This window comes from Apis laboriosa, unplaced genomic scaffold (assembly GCF_014066325.1).
Source record: "Apis laboriosa isolate Shangri-la unplaced genomic scaffold, ASM1406632v1 scaffold4_cov146, whole genome shotgun sequence".
NCBI lineage: Eukaryota > Metazoa > Arthropoda > Insecta > Hymenoptera > Apidae > Apis > Apis laboriosa.
The window spans coordinates 2,455,139-2,471,060 of record NW_025223501.1 but is presented as its reverse complement, the minus strand read 5'-3'; the positions used below and the strand labels follow the sequence as shown (position 1 = coordinate 2,471,060).

Below are 15,922 nucleotides of genomic sequence, written 5' to 3'. Positions count from 1 at the left end.
AGGAACCAACACCACTAGGTTAAGATCTTTGTCTCGAATTGGATATCTAGAAACTTTCACTTTTATATTTATATCTATTAAGATTTACACCGTCGAATTGAAACAAAAGGCATGAAGGGATGGACGAAAGCTCACAAAAAAAAAAGCTTATCCTGACGACATTGATGCTATATAGTCGTACTTTTTGAACTTTTCCTCTGCTTTTCATTCTCTGTTTAAAGAAAATGCAGACGAAAGTTCCGTGAAATATGTTCATTGTTGATGCACAATGTCCTCAAAATTGTCGTCTCGGAGTCGCGTGGATAGGTTCCAAATCCAGGGATGTAAATCTGTGCGATACGATTTTGTAATGTAATTGTGCATACGGAAGCATGTAATAAAAAATGAGTAAACGATGACAATATCGTTCCTCTCGACCAGTTTCCTGCTTTTGGATCCTTTTACATTTAAATTCGATTTTTTTTTTCGTTTATTTTACTTGTAAAAAGTAACCAACGAAGAAAATTATAATTTATATATATTTTGAATTTTTAAAATGAATTTTAAAATAAAATTAATTTTTTTTTTTAGTTGATTTGAAATAATTTCGTTAATTTTATTACTTTGCAGTATCGTTGAAGAAAATTTAAATGCAAGATATTGAAGAAGTTTGTTGTCTTCTTTTTTGAAACGTTGAAGAAGAAAAACATAGTTACTCGTCTATGGAAGCATGACTATCTCCAGACAAATCCCTGACGTTTGCCTCAGTGCCGGCCAACGATCGTGGGAAGTCTCACCTGCGACCTCGTCTCCGACGAATCAATATTACACGAGAGTGTACGAATATACTACTGTTTCATGGATACAATTGAAAGACATTCTTATCAGAAACATTCAATTGATCCATCTAATGTAATGTAAATCAATATATAATTTAATATTACACATTTAACATAAATTACATGCTTATATTGATATGCATTTGAAAATTTTTTTTTTAATTTAATATTTAAATTTTTATAAAAGAAATTATACAAAATAAAAAATAAATTAATTTTAGGGATGAATTGAAAGTGATACACGTGTCTTCTCTTACTATTTTTACATCATCTTCTGGGGAGAGGAAACTTCAATCTCGCATTACAGCTGAACAATGTCCAATGTAAAGTAATAGGATTTCATCGAGCTCGAGTTTTCACGCTGGATTTCATCATGGATTTTAGATTTTTATCTTTCTACATGTTCTATTCCTAAGAATACTTTTATTAAATCCTATCATTTATTTATTCATTCACAATTAACAAACTTATTTTTCCATTTCTGAATTTAATTTCTTCATTTTAAATTAATCTCTAATTTTATCTATAAAATCTGTCTCATTATATATATTTTTATATTTATTTGTAATTGCTATAATATTAGGCAAATTATGAAGATTAAAATTCAAGAAATTCAAGAAATTCTTGGAATTTATCTTTAATCGTCCACTAATGACAATCGTATCAAGTGTTAAATTGTCTACACCGATAATCGTGTGAAGCATATTTGGGGGGAGCTACAAGTATAAAAGTATTTCAATGGAGTGTTCTGGGGGGATGATTTCGCTGGAACTTCAGAAAACACCCTGAAGCACGCAGCTGCCCAGGTTTTTGCGTGCCCCAATTTTCACCCTGTGGGGCTGGACCCTGTAGGGGAGTTGAAGAGTGGATGGATGCTCTCTTTTGCTCAGAACACCCTCCACCTCAGTAAGTGTAATGGAACCCCCAGCTTCTGTCTGTGGATGTAACATTGTTAATTCTATTCTCAGGTTTCTACATTGAAACCGCTATCTGTGAATTTGATATATTTCCTTTTTTTTCTTTTTTATTTGCTTTTCCTTTGTTCTTTACTAATTTGTTTGGGTTGGGTTTTTTTTTTAGTTGAAACTTAGAAGTTAGATGGAAAAGGAGGGATGAATGAACCTGAGAAAGGTGGATTTCTACTGACAATGAAATTAGATATTTATAACAAAATAAAAAGTTAGATATTGTTATTTAAAATTGAATAGAAAAATTATAATTTTTTATATATCTGTCTGAGGTAAGATGTTACATAATAGATTAATATGAACTCGATGCTACGGTATTACTACATGAATCGTGAATTAATACTTTATTTGTGTGTCACTCCAGCTGCGAGGATCAACACAAGTGCGACCCTCGTGACAAGCGGGTGCTCTTAATGCGCGTCTGATACGCGAAAGGGAGTGCAGCCGCGATTCTATGGTTTGCTAATTTTCACGGGATCACGGTACCGTGACGTTCAAGCCGATTAGGTTCAACCTGGGTTATTGAACTTTCACGCCTTCCCTTAACCGCTGGATCTATAAAAAAGCATTGAAAAATAATTTAAGCCTCGTACAATGTTTATGAATAATATAAATGTTTGATCAAATTATATAATTATTCACAATTTTTTAATTAAGATTAATTTAATGTATTATTGTTAGAAAAAAGAAGTAAAAAGAAATATTAGATATTATCAATATGTAATATCTTTTTCTAATCATATCACATGATACTCAATATTTGAAAGTACAAGTGTTAAAAAATTGATACACTATAAAGAGGTAAGTGATAAGGACAGGTGTGGACACAGCTGGATCAACTATCGATAGGTCACAGATTTCGATTATCTGATGACCAATCTTTTATTATCATCTAATCTTATTTAACTTTGACTTTTTTTTATCATATTTTAAAGTTCCTTGAAGTACTTAGTTAACATGATATTGGTAAATAAATTATATTATCTATTATGCTTTATGATGGTTAATTACATTTATTTAATTATATTTGATTGAATATTATTGGTTTTTTAAAGAGAAAAATATTTTTTTTACAGTTATGTTATCGTTATTCCGGATTGATATATATATATATATATATACGTAGTGAATTGTAACAAATATAAATATTTTATTATAAAATAAAATAGTTTAAACAATATCAAGAATAAAGGAAAGAAGAAGAAACGCTTTCAGTAAAGGTCGAAACCGCTTCGATATGTCCCAAGGGACATGTATATCGTCCCTAATTGTCCACAAATCGACGACCACCCTCGATTTCCGAACCGTTAAGTACAACCATCTCTCGGGGCACCAGGGGCGTTCCGCTAGCTTTCTCTTGAGGGGCGCCTGATACAACGGGGTAGAATATGGATTCAATTACACCTCATTGTGCTACGGTGTCTATAAACAATGCTGTTTTCACAGCTGATAGCGGCTCACGTTCTTCTGCGGGTCCATGAAGTTAGAAGTTCACCGAATCTAATTTTAAGTGAAACAGTTTGATCCTCTTTTTGACAGTAAATAGTACATGATTTTATTTATGAAAATTCTACACTATATAACAATGGATTTAGATTTATTTATTTTATGCATATATTTATAAAACAAGATCTAAAATTATAAAATAATTATAATTAATAATGTTTTATTATTTAGAATTGGATAATGTGATTGAAATAAAAAATGAAAATTTCAACTATTTTTTGAAGGAGTAATTCAAAGTGAACTTAAAAATGTAATGAAAAGAAAAGGAGAAGAATATGAATTTTACATTGATAGAGAACAAAAAAAAGGATAAAAAAGAAAAGTCTAAAATAAACCATAAAGAATTTCTATCTTTTTATTCTTACTATTTCATAATTATCTTTGAGATAAAGTATCAAGTAGCATGTTACTTATATCATCATGAAATACACAAGATACTTAAATAGACTTTTAACTAGAAAATCGAAGTTGAAGGCAATGAGAAGCTTTTAAGAACAACTATACTCAATTATTATGACAATCATATTGTAATTTTCAAATATCGAACGAGATATTTGCTCATTAACGTAACATTAACTTGGTGAACCTCAGTTAGAAAGTAGAAAATGGTTATTCAGACTGCAGAATAACGAAGAGGGAAAGGAGGATCACAACGTGGGAAGATCCGCAGCCGTCGGCGCCATTATTCCCGAGTTGCAGGACGTCGCGACACCGCAATATCGACGTACCGCCCACGATTCTCCTTCTCTGTCTCATCCACGTCGAATTTGCTCCTCTTTCTGGTGAACTGTACACCACAGAATTTGGCGCAGCTTCTACCCTCTGCTTTTTATCAAACCCTCCGCCATTACATTACAAGGAATTCTGGTTTTAGAATTTTCTTTGGATTCTTAAAAAGTTGGAAAACATTCTGTTTCTGTTATTATATTTTGGAGAAAATTTTTTGTAAGATGAATCACAACAAAATGATGAATCAAATAGAGAAGAAAAGTAAAAAAAAATTGGATATATAAAATAAATCTGAATATTTAGAAAATTTACATTAAAAAAACATGAAAAATTAACTTTAAAAAATTGTTTTAAATTTAATTTGTCATAAAAAAAAAGAAGTTTTTTGATTAACTTTTAATGAACTAGATTGATAAAACATTATTTTAGAAGAAATGTATCTATGAGAAAATATACCATTAAAATTAAAAATGCTTTGATAATAACATATAATTAAAAAATGGAATGGATGAATATGGGAATTATGATAAAGATTGAAAATTGAAAGATAATAGAAAAAACAATTTGAAACTTCAAGAATCTACTTTATTTGGCTTCAATGACAACCACATTTTAATAGCAAACAATCTGTTTCATGTTCACATGTCACGTACAAACGATATCTGTTTAAATTTTTTTACGCACTTTATATATACATTTATTATAACATGAATTCTGTCAGAAAAATTAAAAGTCAAATTGACTTACAATTTAAAAGAAAAAGAAGAAAAATATCCGACAGAATCTTCGTATTTTGTTTTCTTTCCATATGTAATAATGTTAATTCATTGGATTTTGAGCATTTTTAAAGAGGAACTTAACAGAAGATACATATATCATTTATATTACAATTTCATATTTTACAAGAATTTTTCTTATTTAAATTTGATTTCTTAGATGTTAATTTAAAAAATTAAACTATTTGTTCATAAGGTTATTAAATATTAACAATAATAATTTAATTGATATTGTCCATCACATTAAAATCGACTAGAGACACAAAAAATTAATTGATGTATATTAACAAATTTTTTCTGGCGTTCTGTTGATTGTTAATAATGATTTAGCATGAAAAAAAAAGTAAAATAACGACTAGGAATGTTTGTCCTTAAATACTAAATAACACAAGGCTCGACGTGACTTAACTAAGAGATGAAAATTTTATTCGAATGTCGAGCCATTTTTTGATGTTCTTGGATCCTCCGGAGTCCATACTTTTGCATACATCGTCCCATTCTGGGAGATATCCGATTTCCTGGACCATGACAAGGAATGAAAAATGAAGGGATTTCCTTCACTGCCTGAAATTTTATCATTTATCTTAATTAGTAAATTATCCAATTTAATTTTCTACTTAAATTATTATTTCTTGTTTCTAAGATTATTAATGAATTTTAATTAATTAATTGATAGAATTTATTTGAAACAAATCACGAAACAAGTTAATTTAATTCAATAAATAATAATTAATTTTTAGGAAAGGAATGAATAATATGGATAAGAAAGGATACGTGAGTACGATTAGTATTGGCCTCACCACGAACTATGACCTTCTTAGAATCATCTCGTCCAGAACATCTTGAGAGACCACCATTTCCCGTCAGAGGATCGTTACCCTTATCAGCTCTAACCAATTCGTTAAGAAACTTAATGTAACCAATTGCTAATTTTAATGTATCTACTTTAGAGAGTCTCTTTTCATAAGGAAGAGTAGGTATGTGGGCCCTAAGACCCTCAAAGGCGTCATTTATATTCTGCATACGTCTCCTCTCTCTCATATTGGCGGCCTGTCTTTGTTGTACTGCTTGTCTCGGACTTTTCCCCGACGCCCCATTTCTTCTATTGTTTTGACTTCGTCTAGAAGTTATTATTGTTCTGTTTTTTAATAGAATAATGATCTCTAGACTTTATTCGAATGTTTTCAAGATAGATTCTTAGAAATTGCGTATAAAAGATGATATGACAGAAAACGAAGAAAAAAGAATTATTTCTTGTACATTTCTTAAATAATAATAAAAAAGGAATTCGATGCACCTGTCTACGAGCAACCCGTATAGCAATGCTCGACGGATTGCTCATTGATAGGCGCAATGATATTGCTCGTTCTTATATCTTTGAAGCTTCATCATTGAAAAATAAAACGAACTCATAGATATACTTATTAGACGAAAATATTTCTTTTTAAAATATCTTAGAATATGTTTTGTTTAATCTAATTTTTTAGATGAAATTTTTATTCTATTTCTTGATTTAATATATATAATCAAATTAATTCTATCATTTTTCAATATATATTTTGGATCCTAATAAAATATATAATTTCTATTTCTAGGTTTCTGATCACATGATAGTTAAAAGAATAAAAGATACTCACTCTCTGGCGTGATTCTCCTGATCACTACTGTAAGCACTTTCATTATCGCTACTATTTTCGTCATACAAATAAATTTCACTACCGCTGGTACTTCCAGTACTTCCAGCAGGATGTGCAGCTAATTGCGAGGGAATAGAAGGTAGCGTAGCTGTGGTAGGTGCTCCGCAATGCGGCGGCAAAGCTGGAATCGCTGGATTCCCAAGAAAGCCATGAGCCTCGTACATGTACTGTCGATTCATCATATCTAATTCGAGATTGTCCATGGAATACATCTTGAAGAAGCTTCTTTTTATATCATAAAATTCTCTGGTACACGTATCTTTATATTATATTATAAATTCTTTGGTAATAATGACTAGAATTGTTGATCAATTGTGTATGAATTAAGACACTCTCACATCATCTTTAAAAGATTGTTGATTAATTAAATTTATTTTTCAGATGTAAAAGATGAACACATTAAAAGACATCGACTTCCAAGAAAAATAGCCTAGAAGACTTGATCCCCCAATAATTTTTGCATAAGAATCTTTCTAAAAATCTCTCTTGGTATCTATTAATGATATATATCTTGGTATACATTAATGAAACACTTTCCTTCTTGAGATCACTGGAAATACAATATTTTTTGTGCAACACTGTATCCCTCTCTATACACTGAGAAACCAATTTTTTTAATTCAATACAAAAGATATTTAATATCCATATTGAATTATATTAGGATTAGATAGATTTTCGTTGGAATTTCCTAAAAATTCTTATACAAGTATCCTCGATCACGTTCTGAGGATTCACTGATATCATCAGTACGACACGTGACCTCGGCGCGTGTTAGGAAATACTTCTAAATAGCGACACGTGCCAGTAGGAGGTCAGGACACGTGCCCAAATTTGTCCAAACACTTATCAAAATGTACTCAATCCTTTCTTGTTCATAGAAACTGGGATTCCTTCATTGAACGTATGACGAATCATTTTGAATCCACAAAAATTATCAATTATCTTCTTCATCCTCGATTTTCTTCCTGAAGAACATTCTCTCTTTACCTCAAGTTATTATTAACATTTTTCTATTTTGACATTCGACACTCGTCATTCACACTGAATTAAATTTACAACAATTATTTGGTAGTTTTATAAATGATTTTTGTATGAAAAAAAAAATAATCACTGATATTATATTATTAATTATATCGTTGTTAATTTTAGGTGGAAAAGAAAAATATTGGGAAAATATTGGACTGTGAAGAAAGGTGAAATACAACTGTGGATCACTGATGAACATTGGTTCAGGTGGTTTGATGAAACTGAAAGGGAAAAGCGGGAGGAAGGCGGAAGCCAGGGGGTTGAATGTCCAATCGCATCCCTATTCGTCGAGGCAATTGGTGGTGGAGCCAGCCTACCTTCGGTTGCCTGGCTGCTGGTTCCGCCTCTTCATCGATCTGATAAGGAACAGGGAGGTTCTTGATTGGGGATAACTTGATGGAAAAGTCGTTGGGCGAATTGGATAGATTTGCGAATCGAATTTGCACTTTGATGTTGATTTCTTAGATACTTATTATTAAATAAAAATATCATGGGAGGAATATTTTGAATTTGATGAGAAATAAGAAAATTATATGAATATTGGCAAGAAAAATTGTTTAAATAAGAGAGAAAAAAAATGAAAAAAAAGGAATATTTGAAGATATTTGAAAAAGATATAAAAGAAAATAAAAAAAAAAAATAAGTCTATAAAAAACTTATGATCAAAATATATTCAAAATATATTCAAAGATAAGACAAGTGAAGAAATTAATTATATCTTTTATTATTATTAGAGATATTTAATTAAATTTGGAATTAAAATTCAAAAGACACTATTTACAAAGGAGTAAAAAATGAAAATTATGTACCTAAGTTTTTATATTTAAAATTGCAAATAGGGTTGAAAATTTTTTTTCACTTTTTCAGAAAGACATATTGTTGGGATATTATATAATTATATTTTGCGGTACGATAATAATATAGCAGAAATCACATCAAACCTGTTACGGTACGCATAATTATACGTTGCCCCAGTCAGGCCAAATGTCGCAAAAGTGGTTAACCCTCGAATAAACCCTTGCACGATGTTTTTGGTACATGTGCATGACACGTGCCTCCAATTTCTTCCTCCATTACACTTTTGATTCCCTTGAATGCTCTTTTTATAGACAACCATGAAACTAGTCTCAAATACTCTTTCACTTCCGGTGATTGTGGAAGGATCATTATAGAAGGATATATATTATATGGAATATCAGAAAAGTATTAAAAATATTTTTTATTTTCATCGAAAAGACTATAGAATTCAATAAAATATAGCAGAAAATTTGTTTATATATGTTTTAGAGTAAAGAAAAATATGTTATAAGTATAACATAAAATGGAGAAAAACATTGATAACTAAAATGAACAAAAATACGAAAAAATTTTCTTTGAAATGCCAGTAGGATATAAAGTATGGCCTATTATCGATTTCCCAAACACAAAACTTTCTCTAAACATTCGTCCAAACTAAGCAATTAACACGCTACAAATTAAGAGGGTTCGTTACATCAGGATGAATTATTTGTTCCATCTGTTGTTCCAGAGAAAATCAAGTAAACGATTTTCTTTTTCCCACGATTACAATTTTCTGGTTTAATTTAGAGAACGATTTTTAAAAATATACGTATATAAACAATTTTAATAATTGATTAATCAAGTATTTAAAATTGTCTGCAATATTATCTGCAAATCTTGCAAATAATAAATTCCAGCAATTTTATTTTATAATTCTGTTATTAAAATATGTGTAAATGTAAATAAATTTTGTTAAAATTTAAAACTATGATATAAATTTTGCAATAATAAATTTTTTTGATCATTTTTTTTTTAAATACAGGTGCAAAAATCGAATTTACGGACTGCAAGCCATAACCATTGTTCGAATCAAATCCCAAAGAAAAACATAGATCGAGATAAGTCCATTGTGCAACGGGATCCTCGAGATTGAGAGATAACTGAAAGGGATTAGATTTAAATGGCAAATCCTCTGGACACGTGTGCATTCGATTCGAATAAAAAGTTAAATACTATAATAAAAAAATTTTACTAAATTTAATTTTACTAAAAAAAAATAATATTCATCTTTTATATCTATTAGAAGGAACAATTAATTATTATATAATCTTGCAAATTTTTTTATTATTTTTTTATTATATAATATATAATTTTATATAATTATATAATATATAATTTTTTATTATATATTACATATTATATATACTTATTTTGTATTATAATTTTTAATGGTGTTTTTCCTTTCAAAATTGTAAAAAAATTTCTATATATTTAAAAAACAAATTGATTTTTTATAATAGCACATCATTTTTCAAAACACGTATCTAATCGATTTTCTATGCATATCCTTGTATTCAGGGACCCATGTCTAACACCTGGTAATCGGTATCCCTCGAAACATCTTGGTATTCATTCAAAATATAACCAACCCCTGTAAATGTCTATTAATTTATACTCAGCGGGAGTGTGAAATCGATTTATATCTCGATTCATCTTGCAGTTTTAATCGATTTGCAATCCTACAAAAAATATTACAATTTAATATAATCTCTATTTTTAATTTTATATTAATCGATATTTTAAAAATATTTATTATAAATATATTATTATATTAAATATCTTGTTTAATTCCATTATAAAATTTTAATATTTTATGTGATATTTTGTAAATAAAAATTTAACTGACACAAAGATTAAAATGATTGACATTCATAGATTAGTTTTCATTTTGATATTTTTATTATATATTTATATGTACTGTTTATTATTATTAATTTACGAAATTCTACAATATACACAAAATACCATTTTCCAGCGTATACAATATTACAATATTTACAATATTATTATTATATATATTTACAATATTATATTACAATATTACAATATTACATATTCAATATTTACCTTGGAATATCCGGTTTTATGAGTGTAATCAAGCGAGCTGTCGAAATCATGCGCTAATTTAACCATCAGCCTTGTCCAATGCGAAATTCTGAACCACCTGTCTAATATCCACTTCTACATCCGTTTCCGGTTTATAAGGGATGGTATCCCCTGCGGTGTCCTCGTGGCTGTACTCTCTAGGAGGGCACGATCCCCTGAACGTTTCATGCTTGGGTACACCACCTTTACCCCCTATTTCTTTCTGACCACAATATCGATTCAATATCGCAAAATGTTCCAAAATACGACGAATTTTTAGAATCATGCAATATTTATCTAGAATTAAAAATTCCTCTAAGAAATATTTATTTTGAAGTGATGCTATTTAAATTAAATTAAATATATATCTAGAATTAATTATAAAGTAGATGCATAAAAGTAATTGAGTATTATTATAATATTTTATAATATTTAATATTTATTTATTTATATGGAAATGCATACGATATACAAAATGGTGAACAAATGTTAATTCGTAACAATATATATAAATTTCTTAAGTAAAATAAACACATTAGATTAAAAATTATTAATGTTACGAGCAGTTTGAATGATCAAGATAGGTTTCATTGAAAGATCAAGATAGAATCTATTGACTAAGGGAGATTAAGTTATCATTCCATCAATCTGAATATTCCATATGGAACATTTAATTTCCAAATTGTGCATGTATGAAATCTCAGTGATCGCTGATGATTATATATTGAAATCTAATAAGAATTGAATATCCAAATTAATTCTATTGTGATCTAACAAGATTATTCCTTTGTGAATTTGCAAATCTGATATTATATAAATATTTTTAACATCTGTGAAATCATGTATATAACATAAACAAAAAATAACTATTTTTCAAATTGAAAAAATAGACACAAAAATATTTATTATTTGATATACATATTTCGTTTAAAAATTTAAAATAGTTCATTGTTCTGCCCCCTATTGATGATAATATGTATTGATTCTTAAATTACCTTACAAAGTTAAAACAGAATAATTTCTTTATATCTTAACAATTTTAATATTCAATCTAACTAATGTTATTAGAAGTTTTAATTTCTTATATTTATTTTATTAATTAAAAGATAAATAAAAAATAAGTCATATCACATATATAAAATAAAAGAATATTATTACCAATGATAATATTAATTATAAACAATAATACTATTTTAAAAAGAAATTAATAATTTAATTTTTAAAAGTAAAAAAACTAAAAAGTTATTAATTAATAATGCATTAATAATATATTAACAATATAATATAATATCTAATAATATAATGAGAAATAGAATGACGTATTCAAATCGAAATTCAAATTTCCCGCGTAAAAAAAGAGCATTGGTACAATTTCACAACCTCGATCTGTTTCGATGTCTCGAGGTGACTTAAATGGCCTTCAGGTCGAGCCTTAAGGCTAGTCAGTATTTTCGCTGAGCTGGGTTGTTGTTTACATCCCGTAGCCGCTCTTCGTACGGCCATCCCGTGCGCGAGGGGAGCGGCAAAAATTCTTGTGTAAAATTTATCGTCACTAAGTAACTGTTACTATTGCCTATTCTTTCTCCTATTATCATTCGATTATTGAATCCACACGGAACAAACAGCAAACCAAATAAACACGATGAAGGTAACGGTAACCACACTCAGCGACGACATTTTCGTGTTGGACGTCATCGAGGATATGGAGCTGGAGAGTTTCAAGGCTCTATGTGAGATTGAAAGCAATGTTCCAGTCCACGAGATGGTGATCGCTTTCAATGGTCTACCATTGATGAACGACAAGAAATCGCTGAAAGATCACGGGATCCGAGACGGTGACGTGGTGATTTTGCAACACATGCATCAGAGCGGGGCCGAGTTGAACCTTCACCCCTTTAACGGAGGTCAGCTTCAATACAGCACCATTATTTAAAGTGGCAATCGAGGCGGGTCGTGAGGTTAGCTTTTCGGCTTCGATTTACGTTTCTTTTTACTGTATTGTCACGTCTCTCGATCAGATGTTACTAGATTTATAACGCACGATCCCAGTGGACTAAGCTTAACAGATTCGATCGAGCATGTATCCCTTTGGTTTCATCACATTTGTCAATAAATTCGCTTTATAATATATTAGAATAATGTATTAGAATACGTTTTGTCATCGTGTGAGAATTTTTCACTTCATTCCTTTTTGTCGATTCGCACACTTGTTCATTTTAGCACAAGTTTTGTATTTTTGTTGAGTTTGATTTGAAGATAGTTTGTCGCTATGCGCTTAATCAGATCAGTTATTTAAAAGCGCACTCTTACTATAGTAAAAAAGAGAATGTACTAAATTTGAAGATACATTACTCTAGCTATTCCCATGTTGGACTTCAGTTCCATCACAGTGCCAGGAGCATCCAACAGTCGACAGCCATCAGCTTCCAGCAGTACTATAGCCAGAATGCAAAACCCTAGAAAAGAGGATGACCCAGAAATAATTCGAGACATGTTCTTAGCTAATCCGGATCAATTAGCATTGCTTAGCCAGAATAATCCTAAACTGGCTAGTGCCTTACTATCTGGTAACCTTGGTGAGATTTGCAATAATATATAAAAATATTTTGAAAACTTAAGAGTTTGTCTTAATGACAATTTTTGATTTGTAGAAAAATTTACCACTGTACTTAGAGAGCAAATAAAATTGAGAGAAGAACGTGAGGCACAGAGGTTAAGAATGATGAATGCAGATCCATTTGATACAGAAGCTCAAAGGTTTATTGCAGAGGATATTAGGCAAAAAAATATTGAAGCAAATATGGAAGCTGCAATGGAATATAATCCAGAAACATTTGGATCAGTTGTTATGTTATATATTAATTGTAAAGTCAATGGATTCCCAGTTAAAGCATTTATTGATACAGGTAAATATTTGATAATATTATTTACATTTATAAATAATAAAAATAAAATTAAATGCATGCATAAATACATAATAATAACTAAAATCATTATTGGACTGGAGACAAGATTATTTTTAAGTATCTTTGTTTGGTTTCTGTTTAGTCACTATATCTATTTTTAAATTCTTGCATTTTAAAAGTCATTCTTTTCAATATGGTTCTTCATAGTGGGAGTAGTTTAAATTTAGATATCTTAAGATTCTGTGTTCATATTAGTTATATTTTTATATTTTGAAATTTCATGAATATTATTAGGAAAATATTTTTACATCATATACTAATATATTATATATTATATAAAATTATTAATATGTTATATGTTATATAAAAATCAGGTGCACAATCAACTATAATGTCCGATGCATGTGCCGAAAGATGCCATATAATGCGATTAGTTGATTCAAGGTGGGCTGGAATAGCTCATGGTGTTGGAACTCAACGGATTATTGGACGTATTCATATGGTACAAATTCAAATTGGAAATGACCATTTAACGACATCGTTTACTGTGCTTGCGGAACAAAGCATGGACATGTTACTTGGTCTAGATATGTTAAAAAGACATCAATGTTGTATAGATTTAAAAAAAAATGTGTTAAAAATTGGTACTACTGGTGCAGAGACTCCATTTTTAGCAGAAGGTGAACTTAAACATTGCTATACACAATATCTTTTTTGTCTATTATACAATGTAAATACTTCATTAGGGGAATTGCCAGAGTGGCTCAGGTTAAGCGGTTATAGCGATGCGAGTAATTACGATATGGAAGATGATAAAAACAAAAAAGAATCTCAAAGGGCATTAGAGCATGGTTCTAGAGATGCAAAAAAACAACGTCGGCAACCTGGTAAGTATGTATCTATCCAGGCTTCCTTTTTTTCCTTAAATATTCCTTTTAATTTATTATAATTTTCCTTTAATCCTATTAACAGTATATATTTATATACTATTTAAATCTTTTATGAATATTTTATAATAAAATACAATATTTCAATAATAATTTTTTTCCCTAGATTAGCTGAAACACATATCCTTTTATTTACCTGGACTAACGATTTCAAACGAATACTTTACATTTTGGGATGATAATTTTATTTTTTGTTTTGCTAGAATAGAAAAAAATCCTTTTTTTAATATATATTTTTATATATATTTTAGATGGTCTAGAAAGCAATAATTCAAGTGGAACATCAAGTAGATCAGGTCCTATAGAAACCACAGTTTTTTCCCATGATCCATTCACAGAAGAGACAGTAAAAGAGATCGAATCTCTAGGATTTAACAGAATAGAAGTTATTGCGGAATTACGTAGATTTAATGGAGACAAAACTCAAGCCACGGACGCATTGTTCACAAAATCCTTAAGACTTTAAAGCAATAGAGGAGGAAAAAGTATTGTGAAGGTTTCCATATTTGCGCAGTAAAGTTTAGGGAAAGAAGATTTGTACTTGATTTTTAGGTAATGACTTTTTACATCAATTATTGTAAATTTTGATGTATTGGAAACCACACAATCAAAACTCATCGCTCAGGCAAGCACTCGTTTCTCGACATTTAGTATGAAATCGTGTTTGTATTTTATTTCATAAGCAACTATATAGGCGCAATATTTCATTTTAGTGACAAATGACTACTTATTAGCTATATCTTTTTTTTTTTAATTAGATTACAGAAATTTGTAACATGATTTGAATCTATGAAGTTAAAATACTTTGATAATCTAATCTATCATTAGCGCAATACATAAATTTAGGAATCAATACAAAATGAATTAAAACAAAATTAGGTTAATAGAATTAATAATAAGCTTATTGTTTTTTGTGAAAATTTTTCCACATTCATAGATATTCTATGAGAATTTTTTACTAGATTAGAAAAACAAAACAAAAATAGGCACTTAAGAAAATAATATTTTATTGAAGAAATATATCACACGATTTCACGAATATTTCGAGCTTCGCGACCAAAAGCTAGCTTGCAAACTTTCAAGAATATTAAGTTCCTCCATTGTAATTTTATAATTTACTAAAAAAGGATTTTTTGTAACGTAAGTTAATCATGTCGACATATCGACGAATTTATAAAGATTTTCTAATTTTTTTTTCTTTTTTTTAAAGGGGCAAACATTATGGACAAAAAAATATGAACTTATAAAAATAGAACTTATAAATTTATAAGAATTTTTATTGTTTCGTTTTTATAAATATTCTGATCAAAACTATAAAAAGAATGTGAATTTTGTATCGTTACTATCTATTTAGGGTATATGGTATTTTTCTGTATTTTCTTTATATTATTATATCGATAAAAAAAAGAAAGAAAGAAAAAAAAATGTGTAACAAACAAGATTCACTAAAGTTTTTTTTTTTTTTACTCTTAGTATGAACTAATGTGCACATTATTATTTCAATAATCAAAAATTTTCTCCTTTCCTTAAGAAAAAAATTAAAACATCAGTAATTCTTTAAGGCCCAAATCTTTAAATCATTACCTAAAATTGAATCAAAGTTATTGATATTAAATCAATTTTT

General features: G+C 29.1%; 2 protein-coding genes and 1 long non-coding RNA gene across 5 annotated transcripts; 1 reads left to right on the top strand and 2 right to left on the bottom strand.

The window, feature by feature from the left end:
• Window positions 1-5,140: 5,140 nt before the first annotated feature.
• LOC122717230 (pancreas transcription factor 1 subunit alpha-like) lies at window positions 5,141-6,706 on the bottom strand. Its single transcript, XM_043941083.1, has 3 exons — window positions 6,435-6,706; window positions 5,598-5,917; window positions 5,141-5,361 (listed from the first exon to the last, which is right to left on the bottom strand). The coding sequence occupies exons 1-3, from the start codon at window positions 6,704-6,706 to the stop codon at window positions 5,222-5,224; spliced, it is 732 nt and encodes a 243-aa protein (XP_043797018.1). The 3' UTR covers window positions 5,141-5,221.
• Window positions 6,707-9,770: 3,064 nt separating this feature from the next.
• LOC122717194 lies at window positions 9,771-11,939 on the bottom strand. Its single transcript, XR_006347166.1, has 3 exons — window positions 11,826-11,939; window positions 10,428-10,742; window positions 9,771-10,039 (listed from the first exon to the last, which is right to left on the bottom strand). It is a non-coding gene; the product is annotated as an uncharacterized LOC122717194 (long non-coding RNA).
• Window positions 11,908-15,751, top strand: LOC122717192 (protein DDI1 homolog 2). 3 transcript variants are annotated; one of them, XM_043941022.1, is made up of 6 exons: window positions 11,908-12,349; window positions 12,803-13,021; window positions 13,097-13,351; window positions 13,726-14,031; window positions 14,098-14,242; window positions 14,550-14,712. In XM_043941022.1, exons 1-6 carry the CDS (start codon window positions 12,088-12,090, stop codon window positions 14,566-14,568), a joined length of 1,206 nt encoding a protein of 401 aa, XP_043796957.1. In that variant the 5' UTR covers window positions 11,908-12,087; the 3' UTR covers window positions 14,569-14,712. The 3 variants fall into 3 exon arrangements, with proteins under 3 accessions (XP_043796957.1, XP_043796959.1, XP_043796958.1); XM_043941024.1 differs by having other exon boundaries at window positions 11,914-12,349; window positions 14,098-14,238; window positions 14,550-15,751; XM_043941023.1 differs by having other exon boundaries at window positions 12,265-12,403; window positions 14,098-14,238; window positions 14,550-15,751.
• The last annotated feature ends 171 nt before the right edge of the window (window positions 15,752-15,922 follow it).

What these genes read in the sequence shown, in the direction of transcription:
- LOC122717230 (XM_043941083.1), bottom strand. Translation starts at nt 6,706, where the DNA reads ATGTATTCCATGGACAATCTCGAATTAGATATGATGAATCGACAGTAC. An exon ending in CAGGAGAATCACGCCAGAGA is followed by an intron (nt 5,918 to 6,434) that starts GTGAGTATCTTT and finishes AATAACTTCTAG; the next exon opens with ACGAAGTCAAAACAATAGAA. An exon ending in TAAGAAGGTCATAGTTCGTG is followed by an intron (nt 5,362 to 5,597) that starts GTGAGGCCAATA and finishes ATAAAATTTCAG; the next exon opens with GCAGTGAAGGAAATCCCTTC.
- LOC122717192 (XM_043941024.1), top strand. Translation starts at nt 12,088, where the DNA reads ATGAAGGTAACGGTAACCACACTCAGCGACGACATTTTCGTGTTGGAC. An exon ending in CTTACTATCTGGTAACCTTG is followed by an intron (nt 13,022 to 13,096) that starts GTGAGATTTGCA and finishes TTTGATTTGTAG; the next exon opens with AAAAATTTACCACTGTACTT. An exon ending in AAAACAACGTCGGCAACCTG is followed by an intron (nt 14,239 to 14,549) that starts GTAAGTATGTAT and finishes TATATATTTTAG; the next exon opens with ATGGTCTAGAAAGCAATAAT.